The 22,074-nt window shown below is 47.2% G+C and overlaps 1 protein-coding gene across 1 annotated transcript in view; it reads left to right on the top strand.

Annotated features, from left to right (window-relative positions):
• gbe1b (glucan (1,4-alpha-), branching enzyme 1b) overlaps positions 1–22,074 on the top strand; it is a 318,001-nt gene that overhangs the window by 212,409 nt on the left and 83,518 nt on the right. Inside the window, exon 13 of the mRNA XM_045704110.1 lies at positions 21,124–21,308. Coding sequence (XP_045560066.1) covers positions 21,124–21,308 — 185 coding nt within the window. The remainder of the gene's footprint in view (positions 1–21,123; positions 21,309–22,074) is intronic.

Genomic DNA, 22,074 nt, shown 5'->3' with positions numbered 1-22,074 from the left:
GAAACTACGATACTGTAGCCTGGTGCTCATGTTGAAACTATGATACTGTAGCTTGGTGCTCATGTTGAAACTGAGATACTGTAGCTTGGTGCTCATGTTGAAACTGAGATACTGTAGCCTGGTGCTCATGTTGAAACTATGATACTGTAGCTTGGTGCTCATGTTGAAACTGAGATACTGTAGCTTGGTGCTCATGTTGAAACTGAGATACTGTAGCTTGGTGCTCATGTTGAAACTGAGATACTGTAGCCTGGTGCTCATGTTGAAACTACGATACTGTAGCTTGGTGCTCATGTTGAAACTGAGATACTGTAGCTTGGTGCTCATGTTGAAACTACGATACTGTAGCTTGGTGCTCATGTTGAAACTACGATACTGTAGCTTGGTGCTCATGTTGAAACTACGATACTGTAGCTTGGTGCTCATGTTGAAACTATGATACTGTAGCCTGGTGCTCATGTTGAAACACAGTATTTCAATGAAGAAAGAGATCTGGTTCTATTGTCTGACTGTTTCTGGGCTGGTCTTTAACCCTTTACCCTGGTGGGTATTGACCTGTATGGATAGGGCCTAATTGAACTGCTTCTTATAGAAGTAATATGGAAAGCATATGAATAACCATGGTAGAAATGAAAAGGGAACAATTTGAAGATCATGGGAATATTATTAGACTCAAGGTGAGTAAACAACAGTTCACAAGACTGAATCCAAACATTACACTGTTGATTTGATGTGAATTTGACATTTACTACACTTTTCACCTCATTTGTTGATAAGGAAATACAACAAACACAGGCTCATTCTGTTCCACAATACAACAAACAGGCTCATTCTGTTCCACAATACAACAAACACAGACTCATTCTGTTCCACAATACAACAAACACAGGCTCATTCTGTTCCACAATACAACAAACACAGGCTCATTCTGTTCCACAATACAACAAACACAGGCTCATTCTGTTCCACAATACAACAAACACAGACTCATTCTGTTCCACAATACAACAAACACGGGCTCATTCTGTTCCACAATACAACAAACAGGCTCATTCTGTTCCACAATACAACAAACACAGGCTCATTCTGTTCCACAATACAACAAACACAGACTCATTCTGTTCCACAATACAACAAACACAGACTCATTCTGTTCCACAATACAACAAACACAGGCTCATTCTGTTCCACAATACAACAAACACAGACTCATTCTGTTCCACAATACAACAAACAGACTCATTCTGTTCCACAATACAACAAACACAGACTCATTCTGTTCCACAATACAACAAACACAGACTCATTCTGTTCCACAATACAACAAACAGGCTCATTCTGTTCCACAATACAACAAACACAGACTCATTCTGTTCCACAATACAACAAACACAGACTCATTCTGTTCCACAATACAACAAACACAGGCTCATTCTGTTCCACAATACAACAAACACAGACTCATTCTGTTCCACAATACAACAAACAGGCTCATTCTGTTCCACAATACAACAAACACAGGCTCATTCTGTTCCACAATACAACAAACACAGGCTCATTCTGTTCCACAATACAACAAACAGGCTCATTCTGTTCCACAATACAACAAACACAGGCTCATTCTGTTCCACAATACAACAAACACAGGCTCATTCTGTTCCACAATACAACAAACAGGCTCATTCTGTTCCACAATACAACAAACACAGACTCATTCTGTTCCACAATACAACAAACACAGACTCATTCTGTTCCACAATACAACAAACAGGCTCATTCTGTTCCACAATACAACAAACACAGGCTCATTCTGTTCCACAATACAACAAACAGGCTCATTCTGTTCCACAATACAACAAACACAGACTCATTCTGTTCCACAATACAACAAACACGACTCATTCTGTTCCACAATACAACAAACAGGCTCATTCTGTTCCACAATACAACAAACACAGGCTCATTCTGTTCCACAATACAACAAACAGGCTCATTCTGTTCCACAATACAACAAACACAGGCTCATTCTGTTCCACAATACAACAAACACAGACTCATTCTGTTCCACAATCCATACAGAGGTGTGAAGCACAGAGCCTGAGTTCTGACGTCATGTATAGCATGTTACTGTACAGCCACTGTGTACTAATTTAGGCATTTATCAGTGTCCCAAATCTGCTATATTCAACCTGTATACGGGGTACGAGTGTAAAAGGCTATAGGGTAAGGGATTCAAACAACAACAAAGTGGTCAGTCTGCCGTGTTGTTGGGAAACAGCTGAGGAATGGGCCTGGAGAAATGGAACCACTCTCAGATTCATAGACAAAGCTAAGGGATGCAGGGACTGAGCTTACTTGATTTCAACATGAAGCAGTAGCACCACCTGGTGATGGGAGTTGTCATTGTCCTGGCTGGGTTGTTTTGGTGACCAGTGACCACTCTGGCTCTTGCTTTGTCTTCAACTGTGGTCCAATCCTTTACTCTGATTCTCCCTGAAGGATGCACAAACGTTCACGCATAAAGCCCATAAACCTTTTCCCTCCCCTCCACCTCTCCTCTACCTCCTCAACTCTCCACCTCCTTTCCCCTCCTCAACTCTCCTCTCTACCTCCTCTCCCCTCCTCAACTCTCTACCTCCTTTCCCCTCCTTACCTCTCTTCTCTACCTCCTCTCCCCTCCTCAACTCTCCACCTCCTCTCCCTTCCTTACCTCTCTTCTCTACCTCCTCTCCCCTCCTCAACTCTCCTCTCTACCTCCTCTCCCCTCCTTACCTCTCTTCTTGACCTCCTCTCCCCTCCTCAACTCTCCTCTCTACCTCCTCTCCCCTCCTCAACTCTCCACCTCCTCTCCCCTCCTTACCTCTCTTCTTTACCTCCTCTCCCCTCCTCAACTCTCCTCTCTACCTCCTCTCCCCTCCTCAACTCTCCTCTCTACCTCCTCTCCCCTCCTCAACTCTCCACCTCCTCTCCCCTCCTTACCTCTCTTCTTTACCTCGTCTCCCCTCCTCAACTCTCCTCTCTACCTCCTCTCCCCTCCTCAACTCTCCTCTCTACCTCCTCTCCCCTCCTCAACTCTCCACCTCCTCTCCCCTCCGTACCTCTCTTCTTTACCTCCCCTCCTTACCTCTCCTCTCTACCTCCTCTCCCCTCTCTACCTCCTCTCCCCTCCTCAACTCTCCTCTCTACCTCCTCTCCCCTCCTCAACTCTCCACCTCCTCTCCCCTCCTTACCTCTCCTCTCCTCTCGACCTCCTCTCCCCTCCTCAACTCTCCTCTCTACCTCCTCTCCCCTCCTCAACTCTCCTCTCTACCTCCTCTCCCCTCCTCAACTCTCCACCTCCTCTCCCCTCCGTACCTCTCTTCTTTACCTCCCCTCCTTACCTCTCCTCTCTACCTCCTCTCCCCTCTCTACCTCCTCTCCCCTCCTCAACTCTCCTCTCTACCTCCTCTCCCCTCCTCAACTCTCCACCTCCTCTCCCCTCCTTACCTCTCCTCTCCTCTCGACCTCCTCTCCCCTCCTTACCTCTCCTCTCTACCTCCTCTCTACCTCCTTTCCCTTCCTCAACTCTCCTCTCTTCCTACTCTCCTCTCTACCTCCTCTCCTCACCACCTCCTCTCTCCTCCTCACCTCTCCTCTCTACCTCCTTACCTCTCTTCTCCTAACCTCTCCTCTCTACCTCCTCTCCCCCTCTCTCCTTACATACATGTACATGCCTGTTTATTTTATGAGTTAGTAATTGTGACTTCCTATCAAGTAGTGAGTTAGTTGGATAGATGAAAGTCCTAGCTCAGAGAGGCAGGCAGAAGAGGAGCTGGGAGAACAGAGCAGAACAGTGTGTAGGAGGGGAGAGAGAGATACTGACTTTTTTTCTAGCTTTCCGACTAAATACTCAACCTATTATCGCTGTAGAATAGCAACTAATGGATGAAAGCCTCTCTCCTGATTCTTAGTTTACGGTTTGTTGTTTTCAGAAGCAAAGAACACGAACAAAACAAGTAAAACTGATAAAGGTTCATTTGAAACTAAATCCCTGCAGTCAAAAGTAAAACGCCTCCACTATTTACTCATTTCCTGGGATGAGAAACTAAGTTGAGGGTATTAAGGAAATACTAAATCTGGAGGGGGGGGACTAGGTTGAGGGTATTAAGGAAATACTAAATCTGGAGGGGGGACTAGGTTGAGGGTATTAAGGAAATACTAAATCTGGAGGGGGGACTAGGTTGAGGGTATTAAGGAAATACTAAATCTGGAGGGGGGGACTAGGTTGAGGGTATTAAGGAAATACTAAATCTGGAGGGGGGGACTAGGTTGAGGGCATTAAGGAAATACTAAATCTGGAGGGGGGGACTAGGTTGAGGGTATTAAGGCAACAGCATTAAGGAAATACTAAATCTGGAGGGGGGGACTAGGTTGAGGGCATTAAGGAAATACTAAATCTGGAGGGGGGGACTAGGTTGAGGGTATTAAGGAAATACTAAATCTGGAGGGGGGGACTAGGTTGAGGGCATTAAGGAAATACTAAATCTGGAGGGGGGGACTAGGTTGAGGGCATTAAGGAAATACTAAATCTGGAGGGGGGGGACTAGGTTGAGGGTATTAAGGAAATACTAAATCTGGAGGGGGGGACTAGGTTGAGGGCATTAAGGAAATACTAAATCTGGAGGGGGGGACTAGGTTGAGGGCATTAAGGAAATACTAAATCTGGAGGGGGGGACTAGGTTGAGGGTATTAAGGAAATACTAAATCTGGAGGGGGGGACTAGGTTGAGGGCATTAAGGCAACAGCATTAAGGAAATACTAAATCTGGAGGGGGGGACTAGGTTGAGGGCATTAAGGAAATACTAAATCTGGAGGGGGGACTAGGTTGAGGGTATTAAGGAAATACTAAATCTGGAGGGGGGGGACTAGGTTGAGGGTATTAAGGAAATACTAAATCTGGAGGGGGGGGACTAGGTTGAGGGTATTAAGGAAATACTAAATCTGGAGGGGGGGGACTAGGTTGAGGGTATTAAGGAAATACTAAATCTGGAGGGGGGACTAGGTTGAGGGTATTAAGGAAATACTAAATCTGGAGGGGGGGGACTAGGTTGAGGGTATTAAGGAAATACTAAATCTGGAGGGGGGGGGACTAGGTTCTGTCCAGTGAATAGAAGATGCCATGCCGTGTCATTGGATGAATGGGCCAGAGTCATTAAGCCAGTGCTGAGCAAGAACAAATTGTTTGAGCAAGCAAATCAATTTGAGCTGCTACCTAGCCATGAGAAGCTCATCTATTTACACATGGGCAACAGCAAACAGCAACGTGCTGCGGCGAGAGAGCGCCGTGAGGGGGAGAGAGAGAGCGAGAGAGTCGGAGAGAGAGTTGGGAGGCTGGAGAGAGAGAGAGTTGAGAGAGATATAGTTGAGAGAGTTGGGAGAGAGAGAGAGAGAGTGGGGGAGGGAGAGAGAGAGAGTTGGGGGAGGGAGAGATGCAGAGTTGGGGGAGGGAGAGAGAGAGAGAGTTGGGGGAGGGAGAGAGAGAGAGTTGGGGGAGAGAGAGAGAGAGAGTTGGGGGAGAGAGAGAGAGAGAGAGAGTTGGGGGAGGGAGAGAGAGAGAGTTGGGGGAGGGAGAGAGAGAGAGTTGGGGGAGGGAGAGAGAGAGAGTTGGGGGAGGGAGAGAGAGAGAGTTGGGGGAGGGAGAGAGAGAGAGTTGGGGGAGGGAGAGATGGAGAGTTGGGGGAGGGAGAGAGAGAGAGAGTTGGGGGAGGGAGAGAGAGAGAGAGTTGGAGGAGGGAGAAAGAGTCTGGAGGGGGAGAGAGAAAGAGTCGGGAGGGGGAGAGAGGATGAGGAGGAGAGCATCAGTGTTGAGTGATAAATACTGTAAAGGTTGTAGGAGTGTCATTGACATAAAGGCAGGTAGCTGCGAGGGTAGCGTGTGTTACCGTGGTGAACGGCATGGAGCTAATGAAACGCCTCAGTGGGTTTATCATTACATCGTCAGGCGGACAGACAGAGGCTTATAGCGTCCCAAATGGCACCCTATTCAATAGATAGGGCACTACCTTTGGCCAGACCCCATAAGGCCCTGGTCAACGGTAGTGCACTATATAGGAAATAGGATGCCATTTGGGACGCAGAAGAAAATGGAAGCTCTCGTCACTCCCTCCCTGACTTTCAGACCTGGCAGCAGGTAACATGGCAGCAGATAACCTGGCAGCAGAGAACCTGGCAGCAGATAACCTGGCAGCAGATAACCTGGCAGGCTTCACCGTTGCTTAAGGGTTGAATGTTAATGTTTACTCATCCAGCCCAAGTATTGTCTCTCCATATTGAGAGAAAAATGCTTGTTCTGTAGCCTTGAATGGGTGAAGTAGAGACCATTCAGTGGAAAATAAACCGTCATCTCTTCTCCCATAGTGCTCTGGTTAAAGGTACTGCACTATATAGGGAATTTGGGACACAAACTTTCGAGTCTTATAATTTGTACCTTTTTGCAGTGGTAATTCTGCGTCAGACCAACAGCTTCACCCCAGGATCATCACTGTTTCTACTCCTCGCTTCCTGTTCTCCTGTTTCTATACTTCGCTGTGGTGATCTGTGGTCAGATTGAGGGTCAAGTACACAATGTTACAACAAAATCAATCTACAGTACACAATTCATCATTAGAACAACATCTGTAGTGGTTTTTTCCCCCACTGTGTTTTTAAAAGCCTCCATGACCTAGAGGTTTCTCCATTGATCTGTGTATCAGAATCCCTCCCATTGATTCACATACAGACTTCAGCTTCTCCAGATAATTACTGTAGACCTTGTCTCCTCTGCTGAAGGAAGAGGAGGGAAGCCCGAGAGGAGCGGTAAAGATGCCAGCCTAGTAGGCGAGCTGTCTGAAGTCATCTTGTGTAAACCCATTGCCTTTTCCATCCCCACTGAGGGAGGCTGAATATAAGAGCTGGTAGAGTCACCATTCTCCTCTTTCCTTTCCTCTCCCCCTACCTCTATCCATCCTCACTGAGGGAGGCTGAATATAAGAGCTGGTAGAGTCACCATTCTCCTCTTTCCTTTCCTCTCCCCCTACCTCTATCCATCCTCACTGAGGGAGGCTGAATGGAACAGCTGGTAGAGTCACCATTCTCCTCTTTCCTTTCCTCTCCCCCTACCTCTATCCATCCTCACTGAGGGAGGCTGAATATAAGAGCTGGTAGAGTCACCATTCTCCTCTTTCCTTTCCTCTCCCCCTACCTCTATCCATCCTCACTGAGGGAGGCTGAATGTAACAGCTGGTAGAGTCACCATTCTCCTCTTTCCTTTCCTCTCCCCCTACCTCTATCCATCCTCACTGAGGGAGGCTGAATGGAACAGCTGGTAGAGTCACCATTCTCCTCTTTCCTTTCCTCTCCCCCTACCTCTATCCATCCTCACTGAGGGAGGCTGAATGGAAGAGCTGGTAGAGTCACCATTCTCCTCTTTCCTTTCCTCTCCCCCTACCTCTATCCATCCTCACTGAGGGAGGCTGAATATAAGAGCTGGTAGAGTCACCATTCTCCTCTTTCCTTTCCTCTCCCCCTACCTCTATCCATCCTCACTGAGGGAGGCTGAATATAAGGGCTGGTAGAGTCACCATTCTCCTCTTTCCTTTCCTCTCCCCCTACCTCTATCCATCCTCACTGAGGGAGGCTGAATGGAACAGCTGGTAGAGTCACCATTCTCCTCTTTCCTTTCCTCTCCCCCTACCTCTATCCATCCTCACTGAGGGAGGCTGAATGTAACAGCTGGTAGAGTCACCATTCTCCTCTTTCCTTTCCTCTCCCCCTACCTCTATCCATCCTCACTGAGGGAGGCTGAATGGAAGAGCTGGTAAAGTAGAGAATATCTGGAAGACATGTAACAATGTCATGTTGAGACAGAGCAAACACCATAAAACTACACTGATCTTTTTCCCTTTTTTTTCCTCAATTTTTGTAATTTCTCAGTCTGGAAGCTATCCAGGATAACGAACGGCTGCCAATAGAAACAGGTGAAAATGGTATTCTGGGGGTGGGGTGTGTGTGGTGGTGGTGGTGGGGGGGGGGGCAAAAAGTAAAACCATTATCAAAAATGTTTGTATTGTTTTTTTATCTTTGCAAGCGCTGTGGCTTAAAAAACAGATTCAAGTCTTCATTAATTCATGATTCCTCTTGAGATCAGAGACGGTTTCTGTGAAAACAAACAGCTTCCCCCAACACACACACACACACAGAGAGAGAGAGAGAGAGAGAGAGATTCATTGATTTAAATACATTTAGAAATAGCGGCAGGTAGTTGGTGAAAAATAGCTTCATTTTGTGGCTGAAACAACGCTGTCCTTGTTTTATCAGGGGTTATGTAAGTAGAATCAGCCTATGCACTGCTATATACAAATATGACATATTGTTCTCATCTACAGAATGCTGCTTTCAAGAGGCGTAGTTCTTTCATCATTTTTCTAGGTATGTTTTGGGATGCTTTATATCTGACTTCTAAATGGTTTCTTTTTGCCCCTAGGCATTCCTGTATGTCTGAGATGATTGGATATTGGCCCCTGTTAAAAGTAGGGGGAGGGGGGCGTAGCCAGACCACATAGAACTTGTGTTCCTCCAATGGGGGGGCGTAGCCAGACCACATAGAACTTGTGTTCCTCCAATGGGGGGGCGTAGCCAGACCACATAGAACTTGTGTTCCTCCAATGGGGAGCGTAGCCAGACCACATAGAACTTGTGTTCCTCCAATGGGGGGGCGTAGCCAGACCACATAGAACTTGTGTTCCTCCAATGGGGGGAGTAGCCAGACCACAAAGAACTTGTGTTCCTCCAATAGGGGGCATAGCCAGACCACATAGAACTTGTGTTCCTCCAATAGGGGGCATAGCCAGACCACATAGAACTTGTGTTCCTCCAATGGGGGGGCGTAGCCAGACCACATAGAACTTGTGTTCCTCCAATGGGGGGCGTAGCCAGACCACATAGAACTTGTGTTCCTCCAATGGGGGGCATAGCCAGACCACATAGAACTTGTGTTCCTCCAATGGGGGGGCGTAGCCAGACCACATAGAACTTGTGTTCCTCCAATGGGGGGGCGTAGCCAGACCACATAGAACTTGTGTTCCTCCAATGGGGGGCGTAGCCAGACCACATAGAACTTGTGTTCCTCCAATGGGGGGCGTAGCCAGACCACATAGAACTTGTGTTCCTCCAATGGGGGGGCGTAGCCAGACCACATAGAACTTGTGTTCCTCCAATAGGGGGCATAGCCAGACCACATAGAACTTGTGTTCCTCCAATAGGGGGCATAGCCAGACCACATAGAACTTGTGTTCCTCCAATAGGGGGCATAGCCAGACCACATAGAACTTGTGTTCCTCCAATGGGGGGCATAGCCAGACCACATAGAACTTGTGTTCCTCCAATGGGGGGGCATAGCCAGACCACATAGAACTTGTGTTCCTCCAATGGGGGGCATAGCCAGACCACATAGAACTTGTGTTCCTCCAATGGGGGGGCATAGCCAGACCACATAGAACTTGTGTTCCTCCAATGGGGGGCATAGCCAGACCACATAGAACTTGTGTTCCTCCAATGGGGGGCGTAGCCAGACCACATAGAACTTGTGTTCCTCCAATGGGGGCATAGCCAGACCACATAGAACTTGTGTTCCTCCAATGGGGGGCGTAGCCAGACCACATAGAACTTGTGTTCCTCCAATGGGGGGCATAGCCAGACCACATAGAACTTGTGTTCCTCCAATGGGGGGGCGTAGCCAGACCACATAGAACTTGTGTTCCTCCAATGGGGGGGCATAGCCAGACCACATAGAACTTGTGTTCCTCCAATGGGGAGCATAGCCAGACCACATAGAACTTGTGTTCCTCCAATGGGGGCGTAGCCAGACCACATAGAACTTGTGTTCCTCCAATGGGGGCGTAGCCAGACCACATAGAACTTGTGTTCCTCCAATGGGGGGCGTAGCCAGACCACATAGAACTTGTGTTCCTCCAATGGGGGGGCGTAGCCAGACCACATAGAACTTGTGTTCCTCCAATGGGGGGCGTAGCCAGACCACATAGAACTTGTGTTCCTCCAATGGGGGGAGTAGCCAGACCACATAGAACTTGTGTTCCTCCAATGGGGGGGCATAGCCAGACCACATAGAACTTGTGTTCCTCCAATGGGGGCATAGCCAGACCACATAGAACTTGTGTTCCTCCAATGGGGGCGTAGCCAGACCACATAGAACTTGTGTTCCTCCAATAGGGGGCATAGCCAGACCACATAGAACTTGTGTTCCTCCAATGGGGGGCGTAGCCAGACCACATAGAACTTGTGTTCCTCCAATAGGGGGCATAGCCAGACCACATAGAACTTGTGTTCCTCCAATGGGGGGGCGTAGCCAGACCACATAGAACTTGTGTTCCTCCAATAGGGGGCATAGCCAGACCACATAGAACTTGTGTTCCTCCAATAGGGGGCATAGCCAGACCACATAGAACTTGTGTTCCTCCAATAGGGGGCATAGCCAGACCACATAGAACTTGTGTTCCTCCAATGGGGGGCATAGCCAGACCACATAGAACTTGTGTTCCTCCAATGGGGGGCATAGCCAGACCACATAGAACTTGTGTTCCTCCAATGGGGGGGCGTAATCTGTGTTTAAGCTTCATTGGGAGGGAGGGAGATACTGAGTAGAACCTTGTAGGAGGGAGGAGTTTGTTTAGAGGTTTAATAGAACTTGCAGGGGTTGTAGAATCCCGTGGCCTGTTCTCATTCCACTCCTCCACTGCCTGGCAGGTGTGATTCATTCCTGGTCAGCTGGTGTTTCTGTAAGGTTGTTTGTGACTGGAAGGCGAGAAATGCCTTAAGTCCCTCAACTTTATTATGTTGTTCATTGCAGAACTCTCATTTCCACATTCTCTCTCTATACTTCAGTATGTAAGGCAATCAATGTCTGCATGCAGGAGGGTTTGACTCCAGCTGTAATAGATGAACGTTTCCTTCATTTATTTCTGACGATGATTCAGTTTAGTTTTTTTATTACCTTTATTTAACTAGGCAAGTCAGTTAAGAACAAATTCTTATTTTCAATGACAGACTACCAGGGAACAGTGGGTTAACTGCCTTGTTCAGGGGCAGAACGACAGATTTCTACCTTGTCAGCTCGGGGATTCGATCTTGCAACCTTTCGGTTACTAGTCCAACGCTCTAACCACTAGGCTACCTGCTGCCCCAGGTTGTATCGTTTCAGTGGAGCTCTTTGGGATGTTTCCTTTCCTAATCGTTACATCTTTCCTCTTCTTATCATTCCCTTCCTATTACAGTTATTGATTAAAATACATATTTGTGATGATCATTATTCCCCCCGACCACAGATACTTATAGTTTTCTGATGTCCTCTTAACAACTTCCTGTTTACACACATACTACTACCAACAGCTTTAGTGAGAGAAATGAAAAATGTCAGGAGAGTCTAAAACATAGAGTTTATCAGCATGGAAGTAATTCCCATTACTTTAAACTGGTAGGACAACGTGACCTGAATATAACTGGAACATGTAAACTGTCAAGGAGAGAAACACTTCTATTCCTCTCCAGTGCTAGAAACACAACTTCCAATCTCTTGAATCATCTGCAAAAGCAACATGCCAAGATGAAACTCATAGCGACAGAACCCAGAGGCCTGACCACCACTGCAGATGACTGTAGGTCCTACCTCATCCTGACCACCACTGCTGCAGATGACTGTAGGACTACCTCATCCTGACCACCACTGTAGATGACTGTAGGCCTACCTCATCCTGAACTCTGTAGATGACTGTAGGTCCTACCTCATCCTGACCACTGCTGTAGATGACTGTAGGTCCTACCTCATCCTGAACTCTGTAGATGACTGTAGGTCCTACCTCATCCTGACCACTGCTGTAGATGACTGTAGGCCTACCTCATCCTGACCACCACTGCTGCAGATGACTGTAGGACTACCTCATCCTGACCACCACTGTAGATGACTGTAGGCCTACCTCATCCTGAACTCTGTAGATGACTGTAGGTCCTACCTCATCCTGACCACTGCTGTAGATGACTGTAGGTCCTACCTCATCCTGAACTCTGTAGATGACTGTAGGTCCTACCTCATCCTGACCACTGCTGTAGATGACTGTAGGTCCTACCTCATCCTGACCACCACTGCAGATGACTGTAGGCCTACCTCATCCTGACCACCACTGCAGATGACTGTAGGTCCTACCTCATCCTGACCACCACTGCAGATGACTGTAGGTCCTACCTCATCCTGACCACCACTGCAGATGACTGTAGGCCTACCTCATCCTGAACTCTGTTGATGACTGTAGGCCTACCTCATCCTGACCACTGCTGTAGATGACTGTAGACCTACCTCATCCTGACCACTGCTGTAGATGACTGTAGGCCTACCTCATCCTGACCACTGCTGTAGATGACTGTAGGCCTACCTCATCCTGACCACTGCTGTAGATGACTGTAGGACTACCTCATCCTGACCACTGCTGTAGATGACTGTAGGCCTACCTCATCCTGACCACTGCTGTAGATGACTGTAGGACTACCTCATCCTGACCTCTGCTGTAGATGACTGTAGGCCTACCTCATCCTGACCTCTGCTGTAGATGACTGTAGGCCTACCTCATCCTGAACTCTGCTGTAGATGACTGTAGGCCTACCTCATCCTGACCACTGCTGTAGATGACTGTAGGCCTACCTCATCCTGACCACTGCTGTAGATGACTGTAGGACTACCTCATCCTGACCTCTGCTGTAGATGACTGTAGGCCTACCTCATCCTGACCACTGCTGTAGATGACTGTAGGACTACCTCATCCTGACCTCTGCTGTAGATGACTGTAGGCCTACCTCATCCTGACCTCTGCTGTAGATGACTGTAGGCCTACCTCATCCTGAACTCTGCTGTAGATGACTGTAGGACTACCTCATCCTGACCACTGCTGTAGATGACTGTAGGCCTACCTCATCCTGACCACTGCTGTAGATGACTGTAGGCCTACCTCATCCTGACCACTGCTGTAGATGACTGTAGGACTACCTCATCCTGACCTCTGCTGTAGATGACTGTAGGCCTACCTCATCCTGACCACTGCTGTAGATGACTGTAGGACTACCTCATCCTGACCACTGCTGTAGATGACTGTAGGACTACCTCATCCTGACCACTGCTGTAGATGACTGTAGGCCTACCTCATCCTGACCACTGCTGTAGATGACTGTAGGACTACCTCATCCTGACCTCTGCTGTAGATGACTGTAGGACTACCTCATCCAAACAACCAAGGCTTGATTGGAAGGACATGCTGTAACCCAGGAAGAGTTTAACAAGCGTGTAGCTGAGTTCGTAGTAGATTATTGGGATACTTGTGTTGGTGTTTGGGCCTACCTAACATAACGTTGACATTGTTTACATTGATTGAGTTGCGAGTAATGGTGTTTTATTCTGCGGTGATGTGAGAATCCGTCATGTGTGACTGTGGAGATAGGCGGGTTAAGGTGTGTCTTATGGAGGCGGCTGGTTACCATGGTGATTCAATTACGCAGACTGGACTGCGTCTGGAAGGAACACTGTGTGTAAGCATTTCACTCTTAGTCTACACCTGTTGTTTACCGAGCATGTGACGTAACATTTTGAATTGATGTGTGTGTTGTTGGCCGTGCCTGTATTTTTAAAAAATGTTTTATTGAAAGTGGACAGACTGTCACTGAGACACACCAACAGAGTTGTAATCTGAACCACAGACAGTCTTTCCCCAGAGACAGGGTCCCAGGGACTCAGAGTGAAACTTCATCTGGCTATCCAGCATCTCTACTTGGCTTTAATTAGGAAGCAGAATAACAGGAGAGGAGGAGAGTGGAGATTAGCAGCAGTTAATTTATACACTTAATGAAGCACATCTCGTTTTGAAAGTGTTTATCAATGCATGGGTGTTTATCTTTCTCTGCCATCTCACAAACACACAGACGCACGTGCGCAAACACACACACTCACCACACACACACACACACACACACACACACACACTGCCGCCCCATGTCACCTGCACAGATTAGCAGGCAGACCACGTCGGTCCTGTGTTCTCTTGCACCAGCTCTGGTGTGTGTGTGTGTGTGTGTGTGTGTGTGTGTGTGTGTGTGTGTGTGTGTGTGTGTGTGTGTGTGTGTGTGTGTGTGTGTGTGTGTGTGTGTGTGTGTGTGTGTGTGTGTGTGTGTGTGTGTGATAAGGAATGTGTTTCCTACACATGTCAACTACCTCACTTACTGCCTCGGGGGCCTAGTTCCCTTCGCAGGTTGGTGGCTGGGTAGCTATGCCATGACTGTCTGTTCTATTGTATCACAGCACAATCCTCTGACACACACACACAAACCACAATTCTCTAGCGTATACTATATTCTATGATATAATATTCACAACCACATTCATACAATACATTCTCTGGTTTATAACAGGTTCAATCCAAAGTCAAGTAGCCACCAGCTAGAAGCTGTTATTTACAGTACAGTACAGGAAGCACAAAGACAAGGGCTTGAGTCCCAAAAGGCATCCTATTCCCAATGGGCCCTGGTCTGAAAATAATGCACTATGTAGGGACTAGGGTGCCATTTTGGACTCGGACAAGGCCTCATATTATATAACTGTAGTGCTGCTATCCACAGTACAACATAGTAATACAGTTTTCGTTTTAACGTTACTTTATTGCTACTCAAATTTCTGTAATAATGACAGTTGGTTTTGAAAAGGTACTAAGATGTTAGCTGTCTGTACAACAGTCCTCTCTGCACAACAGTCCTCTCTGCACCACAGTCCTCTCTGCACCACAGTCCTCTCTGTACAACAGTCCTCTCTGTACAACAGTCCTCTCTGCACAACAGTCCTCTCTGCACAACAGTCCTCTCTGCACAACAGTCCTCTCTGTACAACAGTCCTCTCTGCACCACAGTCCTCTCTGCACAACAGTCCTCTCTGTACAACAGTCCTCTCTGCACTGTACAACAGTCCTCTCTGCACTGCACAACAGTCCTCTCTGCACTGCACAACAGTCCTCTCTGCACTGCACAACAGTCCTCTCTGCACAACAGTCCTCTCTGCACAACAGTCCTCTGTGTACAACAGTCCTCTGTGTACAACAGTCCTCTCTGCACAACAGTCCTCTCTGTACAACAGTCCTCTCTGCACAACAGTCCTCTCTGCACAACAGTCCTCTGTGTACAACAGTCCTCTCTGCACAACAGTCCTCTGTGTACAACAGTCCTCTCTGTGGAGTCTGTTGTACAGAGAGGACTGTTGAATATATAGAGAGGACTGTTGAATATATAGAGAGGACTGTTGAATATATAGAGAGGACTGTTGAATATATAGAGAGGACTGTTGAATATATAGAGAGGACTGTTGAATATATAGAGAGGACTGTTGAATATATAGAGAGGACTGTTGAATATATAGAGAGGACTGTTGAATATATAGAGAGGACTGTTGAATATATAGAGAGGACTGTTGAATATATAGAGAGGACTGTTGAATATATAGAGAGGACTGTTGAATATATAGAGAGGACTGTTGAATATATAGAGAGGACTGTTGAATATATAGAGAGGACTGTTGAATATATAGAGAGGACTGTTGAATATATAGAGAGGACTGTTGAATATATAGAGAGGACTGTTGAATATATAGAGAGGACTGTTGAATATATAGAGAGCTTCTTCCTTTTGATTGGCATTGTTGAATGTCTCTTTTTCTGTCCTATTTCTGTGCAGTGTGGGAGGATTGTTATTAGTGTAGAGAGACGGTGTGACAGGCAAAGACAATCGTGTGTGTGTGTGTGTGTGTGTGTGTGTGTGTGTGTGTGTGTGTGTGTGTGTGGTTGGCAGTATTGTTTCGTACCTTCTGTAACAGGTAGCTAATGTATTTCATTAGAACTGTCTGTCCGTTCCCCACAGGTAAGCCCACCACTCTCTCATCTCTCTTCTCCCCCCCCCCACCCACCCCCCATTTTCTCTCTCCTCTCTCTCTCTCTTTCTTCTCTTCCATCTTTACTGAATAAACAACTAGATTCAGTTATATGTTCATGCCTCTCCCCTCCTCCTCCTCTTGTCAACATGTTTCTCTCCTTCCTGGAATTCAATTATGGCGACGGTTGTTTTATGATGTTGTCTTGCCGTTGGATGACGGATTCATTATCTCATCACTCTGGCTGACAGACAGGCTGCCTGGTCGCCTGGCGCTGCTGTTGTTCCATACAGTTACACAGGCTTTCATTGATTCAGACAACGCCATTCCCCTATGTTTCTAACCCCGTCTAGTCTCTACCTCTGTCCTGTTGTTTCCCCTCCTCATCTCCGCCTTGTCTCCTCTCCTCTCCCTCCCTCGCTCCTCTCCCTCTCTCCTCTCCTCCTCATCTCCCCCTTGTCTCCTCTCCTCCTCCTCTCCCTCTCTCCTCTCCTCCTCATCTCCCCCTCTATCCTATTCTCCTCCTCTCCCTCACTCCTCCCTCTCTCCTCTCCTCCTCATCTCCCCCTTGTCTCCTCTCCTCCTCGTCTCCCCCCTCTCTCCTATTCTCCTCCTCTCCCTCCCTCGCTCCTCTCCCTCTCTCCTCTCCTCCTCATCTCCCCCTTGTCTCCTCTCCTCCTCATCTCCCCTCTCTCCTATTCTCCTCATCTCCCCCTCTCTCCTATTCTCCTCATCCTCTCCCTCCCTCCCTCCCTCACTCCTCCCTCTCTCCTCTCCTCCTCATCTTCCCCTTGTCTCCTCTCCTCCTCATCTCCCCATCTCTCCTATTCTCCTCATCTCCCCCTCTCTCCTATTCTCCTCCTCCTCTCCCTCCCTCCCTCACTCCTCCCTCTCTCCTCTCCTCCTCATCTCCCCCTTGTCTCCTCTCCTCCTCCTCTCCCTCCCTCGCTCCTCTCCCTCTCTCCTCTCCTCCTCATCTCCCCCTCTCTCCTATTCTCCTCCTCTCCCTCACTCCTCCCTCTCTCCTCTCCTCCTCATCTCCCCCTTGTCTCCTCTCCTCCTCATCTCCCCCTCTCTCCTATTGTCCTCCTCCTCTCCCTCCCACTCTCCTCTCCTCCTCATCTCCCCCTTGTCTCCTATTCTCCTCATCTCCCCCTTGTCTCCTCTCCTCCTCGTCTCCCCCTCTCTCCTATTCTCCTCCTCTCCCTCCTCGCTCCTCTCCCTCTCTCCTCTCCTCCTCATCTCCCCTCTCTCCTATTCTCCTCATCTCCCCCTCTCTCCTATTCTCCTCATCCTCTCCCTCCCTCCCTCCCTCACTCCTCCCTCTCTCCTCTCCTCCTCATCTTCCCCTTGTCTCCTCTCCTCCTCATCTCCCCCTCTCTCCTCTCCTCCTCATCTCCCCCTCTCTCCTATTCTCCTCCTCCTCTCCCTCCTCACTCCTCCCTCTCTCCTCTCCTCCTCATCTCCCCCTTGTCTCCTCTCCTCCTCATCTCCCCCTCTTTCCTATTCTCCTCCTCCTCTCCCACCCTCACTCCTCCCTCTCTCCTCTCCTCCACTGCCTCTCCTCTCCTCCTTCTCTCTCCCCCTCTCTCCTCTTCTCCACCTTGCTCTGTCTCGCCTCTCCTCTTCTCCTACTCTCTCTCTCCTCCTCCTCTTCCTCTGTGTATGTCCTCTCCTCCTCCCCCTCTTCCTCTGTGTAGGTCCTCTCCTCCTCCTCTCCCTGTGTATGTCCCCTCCTCCTCCTCTCCCTCTCCCCTCCTCCTCCCTCCCTCTCTCTCCTCTCCTCCTCCTCTTCCTCTGTGTCTGTCCCCTCCTCTCCCTCTCTCTCACCTCTCCTCCCCCTCTGTGTATGTCCTCTCCCTCTCTCTCCTCTCCTCCTCCTCTCCCTCTGTGTATGTCCTCTCCTCCCCTCCTCCTCTCCCTCTGTGTCTGTCCCCTCCTCCTCTCCCTCTCTCTCCTCCTCCTCCCCCCTCTGTGTATCTCCTCTCTTCCTCCCTCTACCTACTCTGTTCTCAGTCTGTTCTAATTCTTTAAGAAACAGGAAGTTATTCAGGAAAAATGGATTTTAGAAGATAATCTCCACCGATGAGTTGTTTCTGTTGCTGTGTCAAACAATGGTACCCTATTCCCTATGTTGTGCACTACTTTTGACCAGTTCCCATAAGGGTTCACTCTGTGTAGGGAATAGGACGCCATTTGGAACGAGTCTCTTCTTTCTTTCCTCGGGAATCATCTGAAAGTTTCAAACTGTTTCTAACTCTCCATTATGAACAAATGTTAAAAATATCTTCTTGAATTAATTCTGCATAACTTACATCTGGAGCAGGAAAACTCTGAGGCTGCAATGAAAGCTCAGGGAGTTGGTTTGTGCAGTAGCTCCCCCTGACTGTCTTTTATGGAGATAATAGATTCCTTTTGGTTCAGCAGCTTTGATGTGGTTTCTGCATGAAAGAGGGCATTATTCTGGGGATGCTGGTGAGGGCACCTTAGAGTAGGACAACTTGTGAGAGTTTTGTCTTAGTTTGTCACCAACACTGTTTGTTCAACGTTAAATCATGTTACCTTGATAAAAAGGTGGGTCGCGGTGGACTCGGCCCCCTTTGAACTTTGTGTTGTTTTGATGTTGACGTACAACTGGAAATTAAATTCACTTCAGATTAGAGTATACAGCAATAGTGTTTAATAGTGGATTAAACGTTGATTAATTATGTGTGTCTATTGAAAAATATGCTTTTTTCTTGGGTGAATACAGGTAGAATCAATTTTTTACATATGTATTTAATGATGATTCCTTCGAATAGATACAAACTAATTCTATTGGTTTATGAGAGGGTAAATGGTGTTTAAATCCCCCTAAGGTCGATGTCCTCGCCTCCGCAGAAATCTAATTAGCGTAATACAAAAATCCCCATTAAAATCTGTCAGTTTAAGCTCGAGAGATCTGGGGGGGGGGTTGCATTGGATGTGTCTCAATCCAGTGTCCCACTTCCTCATCTGAGGGGGAAAGTGTCAGAGCTAGAGTGGTGTTTGTCAGACCATGAAACATCTCAAATGATCGGTCTTACAAAAAAACGTCTGTAGCATCTGAACGGTTTGGCCTACAAAACTATTATGACCCCTCTATGGAAAGGTGAGACTCTCACAAACGTGTACGTTTCTGTTGTTTTACTCTAGGACGTCCGCACAACTCGTCTGAAGGTTCCTCGGTACCAGTTAACATGTTTTTTTACTGGAAGTATAGTATATGGAGACTGTTTAGTGCCAGAAATGAGGGGTTAAATAAATGTAGAAAAAAAATCATAAATATTTTCTGATCTTTCTTAATGTCTCTAAGATATAGGACAGACACTTCAGAACAAACTTTCTTTAGGATTTTTATTTGGGGGGGGACTATCTATTCCATGTAGTGAAACTGCATTTGTATAGGTTAATAGCAGTAAGGCCAAATACAATTTTTCATCAAATAATTGTTTTATATATTTTTGGGGGGATACTTCAAGTGGTCAAATAGCAAAATGATCCTTGGTATGACCTTCTTAAAGCAATTCATATAGTTTAATCGAACCCCTCCCCTGGTTTAGAAAACTATGCAGTATTTAGTTTTTTTATGTATTATTTCTTACATTGTTAGCCCAGAAAATCTTAAGCCTTGAACTATTGGATATAAAAGCGATGTCAACTTTCCAACATTACGACCAGGAATACGACTTTCCCGAAGTGGATCCTTTGTTCGGACTTCCACCCTGGACACGGGATCTTATCCCAGAGGCCGACCCAAAACAACGTCAACGCAGGAGAGGTAGACGGAGCGGCCTCCTGGTCAGACTTCGAAGATGTGCACACCACCCATCGCTTCCGAGTATATTACTCGCCAATGTCCAGTCTCTAGACAACAAAGTGGACGGAGTTAGGGCACGAGTTGCCTTCCAGAGAGACATGAGAGATTGTAACATTCTCTGTTTCATGGATACATGGCTCTCTCCGGATGTGTTGTCCGAGTCGGTACAGCCACCGGGTTTCTTCATGCGTCGCGCCGACAGAAACAAACATCTCTCTGGTAAGAAGAAGGGCGGGGGTGTATGCTTCATGATTAACGACTCATGGTGTAATCATAACAACATACATGAACTCAAGTCCTTTTGTTCACCTGACCTAGAATTCCTTACAATCAAATGCCGACCGCATTATCTCCCAAGAGTATTCTCTTTGATTATATTCACAGCCGTGTTTAGAAGATACCTCGACAGCCCTGAAAGAACTTCACTGGACACTATGTAAACTGGAAACCATATATCCTGAGGCTGTGTTTATTGTAGCTGGGGATTTTACCAAAGCTAATTTGACAACAAGGCTACCTACATTCTACTAGCACGTTGACTGTAGCACCCACGTGGGCAATACACTGGATTACTGGTAGTCTATATATATATATATAAAAGTATGATATATATATATATATATATATATAGACTACCAGTGATCCAGTAGCTCAGTTGGTAGAGCATGGTGTTTGCAACACCAGGGTTGTGGGTTCGATTCCCACGGGGGGGGCCGGCACAGAAAAAAAAATGTATGATATGTATGAAATGTATGCATTCACTACTGTAAGTCGCTCTGGATAAGAGCGTCTGCTAAATGACTAAAATGTACAAATGTAAATGTAATCCAGTGTATTGCCCACGTGGGTGCTACAGTCAACGTGCTGGTAGAATGTAGGTAGCCTTGTTGTCAAATTAGCTTTGGTAAAATCCCCAGCTACAATAAATGAAAAAAACGTTTGGCCTGTATATATTTGTTTTGATACTTCAAGGGGGTCTTAAAATTCAAAATCAAATAGCTAAATAATCCCTGGTTTAACCTTTTTAAAACAATTCCATATAGCTTAGTAGAAACTCCCCCCCCAGTTTAGACAGAGCTTAGACTGTAATGGGTTAATGTTTCTATTTTGGGTTAAACTGTTGAAATAAGCTCATGAGCCATATCCAAATTATATTCTTCAAGAATTAATGGCTATATATGTCATTCATTTAAACATTGAAAAAAAAATTGGATGTACCAATCTCAAATTGCCCCCTTTAAACATTCCCTAATAAACTAGTCTTTTTTTTTTCCTAAAAAAATGTATTTTTTTGTCTTTTCTTCAGGTAATGAGTTTGGCCACCCAGAGTGGCTGGACTTCCCCAGGAAGGGTAATGATGAGAGTTATCATTATGCCAGGCGTCAGTACAACCTGCTGGAGACTGACCACCTCCGCTACAGACAGCTCTATAACTTTGACCGGGACATGAACCGTACCGAGGACAAGTACGGTTGGCTGGCTGCACCGCCGGTAAGGACACACACACACACACACACACACACACACACACACACACACACACACACACACACACACACACACAGCTGCATGAACGCTCACACACACGCACAGCTGCATGCACACTCACACACACACACGCACAGCTGCATGCACGCTCACACACACACACACACACACACACACACACACACACACACACACACACACACACACACACACACACACAGCTGCATGAACACTCACACACAGCTGCATGCACGCTCACACACACACACACACACACACACAAACAGCTGCATCCATGCTCACACACACACACAGCTGCATGCACGCTCACACACACACACACACACACACTGAGGAAAAGTATGACTGCCTGTTTGTAGCATCCCTGAGGACACACAGTTCCATGCAGATATACACCCACAGCCACCCACAGCCACCCACAGTCACCCACAGTCACCCACAGCCACCCACAGCCACCCACAGCCACCCACAGTCACCCACAGCCACCCACAGTCACCCACAGCCACCCACAGTCACCCACAGCCACCCACAGTCACCCACAGTCAGCACTCTACTTCTTTTACATTTGTGTGTTCAGTATATGCAAGACCCATATAGATATATTTCCTGTCCATTTCCTTTCCTTTCTACACCAGTGAAAACAGGCAGGTACCTTCTGTCATCCCTTACACTATTCCCACATGGAGGAGGCAGGCAGGCGGACAGACAGGCGGGCAGGCAGGCAGACAGGCGGGCGGACAGACAGGCA

Source organism: Salmo salar, chromosome ssa20 (assembly GCF_905237065.1).
Source record: "Salmo salar chromosome ssa20, Ssal_v3.1, whole genome shotgun sequence".
NCBI classification, from domain to species: domain Eukaryota; kingdom Metazoa; phylum Chordata; class Actinopteri; order Salmoniformes; family Salmonidae; genus Salmo; species Salmo salar.
This window is presented reverse-complemented; position numbering and strand designations above follow the sequence as displayed.